The sequence below is a fragment of the Capra hircus genome, unplaced genomic scaffold (genome assembly GCF_001704415.2).
Source record: "Capra hircus breed San Clemente unplaced genomic scaffold, ASM170441v1, whole genome shotgun sequence".
NCBI classification, from domain to species: domain Eukaryota; kingdom Metazoa; phylum Chordata; class Mammalia; order Artiodactyla; family Bovidae; genus Capra; species Capra hircus.
In genome coordinates, this window is record NW_017212862.1 from 1,730 (window position 1) to 6,662 (window position 4,933).

At 40.6% G+C, this 4,933-nt stretch overlaps 1 protein-coding gene across 1 annotated transcript; it reads left to right on the plus strand.

The window, feature by feature from the left end:
- Window positions 1-1,913: 1,913 nt before the first annotated feature.
- Window positions 1,914-3,471, plus strand: LOC108635263 (zinc finger protein 420-like; the record flags this gene model as incomplete). Its single annotated transcript, XM_018045487.1, is given in 2 exon segments — window positions 1,914-3,155; window positions 3,157-3,471. Coding segments are annotated over 2 exon segments (1,488 nt in total), but the record flags the coding sequence as incomplete, so codon positions are not given.
- Between the last annotated feature and the right edge of the window lie 1,462 nt (window positions 3,472-4,933).

Consider the following 4,933-nt stretch of genomic DNA (forward strand, 5'->3'; position numbering starts at 1 on the left):
CATCAGCCCCCCTTCAACCATGGGCATGCTGGCACATTGCTCTGGTGCCAGCAGCTTTCACTTTTAGGGATTTACATCCACTGTTTGTGAGAGCAGAGAGGTCTGCCTCCTCAGATGTTATTTTCACTAGAACACCAGCATAAATCCAGTGAACTCAGGTCCCAGAATTACATTCATGGAGCTGGACCTGCTCTGGTGCTATGGGGGCAGCTCAGACTCTGGCCTGGCCCCACCCCCTTATATACATCTCCACAAAGTCTACAGCAGTTAAACCTACACCTCCCATGGCTGGGGGAGCCCTGTTGTCCACTCAGATGCTCTGCAGGGGCTGAATTGACAAAAGCCAGTTGCCTGATATAAAAGCATGGTTTTTGCAACTGTGAGGAGAGACTTCAGGTTTTCTTCCTTAACCTTGGGGTCAGCTGAGCTTTCAGCCACCCACAGAGCACAGGAGTCTGCTATTTGTGGAGAAGGTGCATGGGGGGAGGCTGTGGCTGGAGCTCAATAGAGCCCACCTGGGTGGTGGCCCTTCCTAGTGCTTGGGAGAAGGGGCCAGCACAGGGGGAAAGGGGCTGCAGTGGTGGGTCTTCCCTTTGAGCATCACTCAACAACGGCGCTCTGCTCTCTGGTGATTCAGGCTTCTTCCACAAGCATTCTTGTTTATAGAGCTCCTCCCTTACCCCATCCCCTCAGGATTTCTCCTCACAGCCCACAGCAGTCCTCGGCCTGAGTCTGGCTCTCCAGACCCCACATTTCAGCACCCAGCCTTTGTCTGCTGCAGTGGACACCTTCTCAGGCTAGGTAGGCAGGGCTGGGATCAGTACCCTGTGTACAGGTCTCACTCTGTCCCTGCTGCCACAGACTGTTGCCGTGTTCTCTTCCCACAGAGAATGAGGCTCCTCTTCTGTCCCAGCTGAGCTCACACCAGCCCCAGTAGATAAGAATAGTAGTTAAGAAAACTTTCATTTGGTATCTTTCAGCTGTGTCTTCTCACAACACCCGTGGTTTATGTCAAAGAATCCAAGATTGGAAAACTTAATCCAAAAAGCAACCCTAGGAATATATGAAAGAGCTCACCTTGGAAACGAACATTTAATGAAAGACCAGGAATATACGGGGATATGTGAAAGACCGAGAAGATGTTTATATGGACAGAAAGAAACCAAGAAACTTTCACACAATGCAGACATTACTGCCCAAAGAAATGAGCAATGTCAGTCAAACTGCCAGAACACACCCATTTCAGTTATCGACATCTGCAGAGAAGTGTATCTCTTCAAGCAAAGGCTTAAAGCAGTTTTTGAAACATACACGTTCCCTGAAGGGAAATGTGGAAAATCTGAAAAGTCATCCAGTCTCTACTGGCAAATACTTATGCAAACCACTCTGAACACAGGCTTCGATTACACATACATTCAAGCACGTCTGAAAACCAGAAATTGAAAAACCATGGGGAAAACTCACAATATAACCAGTTTGAGAGATCTGTGAGCAAGGGTCATTATTCTTCCACCAACAGACAGTTTCTCTCTGTTCCAAAATGTGTAATGTTGATAATAATGGAAGAGAGTTAATCCCCACCATCATTGTTCAATACACATAATGATACAATTAATACGGAACAACTTCTCACGTGTAATCGCACAAGTCAGGCCTTAAGTAAGAGCTCTACCCCCAGTAATTACAAGAATATTTATGATGGAGTGAGAAGCCATTCATGCAATGAAACTGGGTGTAAAACTACTCAAGACTCTAACCCTTTGAAACGTCCGGGACCTCAATCTTCAGACAAACATTCTAAAAATAGTACATGGAGGAATATCTTTTATCAAACATCAGGTGTTCCACTAAATGAGAGTACACATACTGGAGAGAAGACTTACAATTGTGAATATGGTGATGTTTCTCATCAGTCTTCAAATCTCACTCAACAGCAGAGTATTCAGAATCCACAGAAAAGTTACAAGTGTACGAAATGTGAGAAAGCCTTTACTAACTCATCCAGTCTAAGTAGACACAGGAAAATTCATTCAGGATGGAAACCTTTCAAATACACAGAGTGTGGCAACACCTCTAAGCAGAATTCAGAGCTTAGTCAAGATCAGCAAATCCACACTGGCAAGAAACCTTATGAATGTAAAGAATGTGGAAAAGCATCTATGTGTTACTCAAACCTTAGTCAACATCAGCGAAGTCACACGGGGGAGAAGCATTATAAATGTACAAAGTGTGGCAAAGCCTTTAATCAGAAATCACATCTTACTGAACACCAGAGAATTCATACTGGAGAGAAGCCTTATAAATGTAAAGAATGTGGAAAAGCCTTCAGTCACTGCTCAACTCTTACTCAACACCAGCGAATTCATACTGGAGAGAAGCCTTATAAATGTAAGGATTGTGGCAAAGAATTTAAGAAGTGCTCAGGTCTTACTTACCACCAGAGAATTCATAATGGAGAGAAACCTTACAAATGTAAGGATTGTGGCAAAGAATTTAACCACTGCTCAGGTCTTACTTACCATCAGAGAATTCATACTGGAGAGAAGCCTTATAAATGTACAGAATGTGGGAAATCCTTTAGTCAGAACTCAACTCTTACTCAACACCAGCGAATTCATACTGGAGAGAAGCCTTATAAATGTAAGGATTGTGACAAAGAATTTCACCAGTGCTCAGGTCTTACTTACCATCAGAGAATTCATACTGGAGAGAAACCTTATAAATGTACAGAATGTGGGAAATCCTTTAGTCAGAACTCAACTCTTACTCAACACCAGCGAATTCATACTAGAGAGAAGCCTTATAAATGTAAAGAATGTGGAAAAGCCTTCAGTCACTACGCAACTCTTACTCAACACCAGCAAATTCATACTGGAGAGAAGCCGTATAAATGTAAGGATTGCGGCAAAGAATTTCACCAGTGCTCAGGTCTTACCTACCACCAGAGAATTCATAATGGAGAGAAGCCTTATAAATATAAGGATTGTGGCAAAGAATTTAACCAGTGCTCAGTTCTTACTTACCATCAGAGAATTCATACTGGAGAGAAGCTTTATAAATGTACAGAATGTGGGAAATCCTTTACTCAGAACTCAACTCTTACTCAACACCAGCAAATTCATACTGGGGAGAGGCCTTATAAGTGTAAGGATTGTGGCCAAAGACTTTAGCAGGCACTCAGGTCTTACTTACCATCAGAGAATTCATACTGGAGAATAACCTTATAAATGGAAAGAATGCAGAAAAGCCTTCAGTCACCACTCAAGTCTTATTCAACACCAGCGAATTCCTACTGGAGAGAAACCTTACAAATGTAAAGAATGTGGAATAGCCTTCATCAAGCACTCACATCTTACTCAACATCAGAGAATTCATACTGGAGGAAAAACCTTACAAATGTAAGGAAAGTGCCAAAGGCTTTAATCAGAGCTCTCACCTTATTAGATACCAGAGAGCACGTACTGGAGAGAAACCCTATTAATAAGTGATGGGAGAGGTTTGTCCTAAACACACACTTAAGAAAATACAAGACCATTTATTTAAGAAAGATAAGGAATGACATTTAAAAAAATGCAGAAAAGTACTTAATAAAAATTAAATCTAAATAAATACCAGAAATTGCACACTAGAAAAAGTGAAAGTCGCTCAGTCGTGTCCAGCTCTTTGCAACCCCATGGACTGTGTCCATGGAATTCTCCAGGCCGGGATACTGGAGTGGGAGGCAGATTCTTTACCAACTCAGCTATCAAGGAAGCCCGCACAATAGAAACCATTTCATCAATCCTGTTTTTTTAAATATCCTCTTCAGGAGAACTATTGTAGATAGTAATCCATAGTTAAAACAGAAAATTGATATGTTGTTATGGATCACAAGGTGAAGGTTGGTATTTAGAAATGTACAATTATTAGCAATATATCTTTGTTTATATTGACATAATTTGTGATTATTTGAAAACCAAAATAAATGTCATTCAACTCTGAAGTTACACCATGCTGCTGTGTTTCATTTCTAGTGTGTAGGCAAAGTTATGTTTTTGATGGTTGCTATCTCAAAGGTGAGACAAGGCCTTCTATCCTAGGGAGAAATCATTTATATTTATTCTCCATTAGAAGATTAAGGACACAGGAATGTAACATGTACATCTAAATGGAGGTGTTAGTCATTCATGTCAAACATCCCTATAGGTCACCATGAGGTAAGTGTTCAGGGAGTAAGTCCACATATTATAGTAAGATGTATATTTTCAATAGTTATGTCACTTGCTCTCTAAGTAAAATACTTAAAATGCTTTTTAAGTAAAATACTAAATACAGTCTTGGGACCTTAGAGAAGTAGGGGAAATTAGGAATGAATTTACATATATATGCCACTTGAGACATTTAGAACAGGATTAAGAAATTGTCCTAATGAGTAGAATTACCTCAGTGGTCCAGAATTCCACAGGAAGTTTGGGGAATAGAAGGAGAAAAATATGAGAGACCTTTGTCTATATTGGTAGGAAGGACTCACTCTTAAGTGTAGTCTTAGGATAGAGAACATGGAAGTTATATAAGAAGTGAATTTTGTATAAAACTGATTTTTCAGGATTTAGATCACTGCCAACATTCATCCCACTACACCTCACATTCCCTGGTTCAGGTGCTTCTGTGATATTGTGATATTGTGAACTGTGATGTTCCTGCTTATTGACTTTAATAAGGATTTTTGAAAGATTTAGTGAGGGATGTGTATAAGCTGCCGAAATTAATGTCGCAAGCTGCGCCTTCTTAGTACCCTTTGCTTTGGAAAATGAAGACTCACCTGTGTTTAATACAGTTCTTGCATTTTGGGAATGGAGGTTTTCATCACTCAAGCCCAGGTCTGATCATTTCCGTTAGTAATATACTCCGCATTCATTTTCCAGACAGAATTCTTAGCACGTCTTTGTATTTT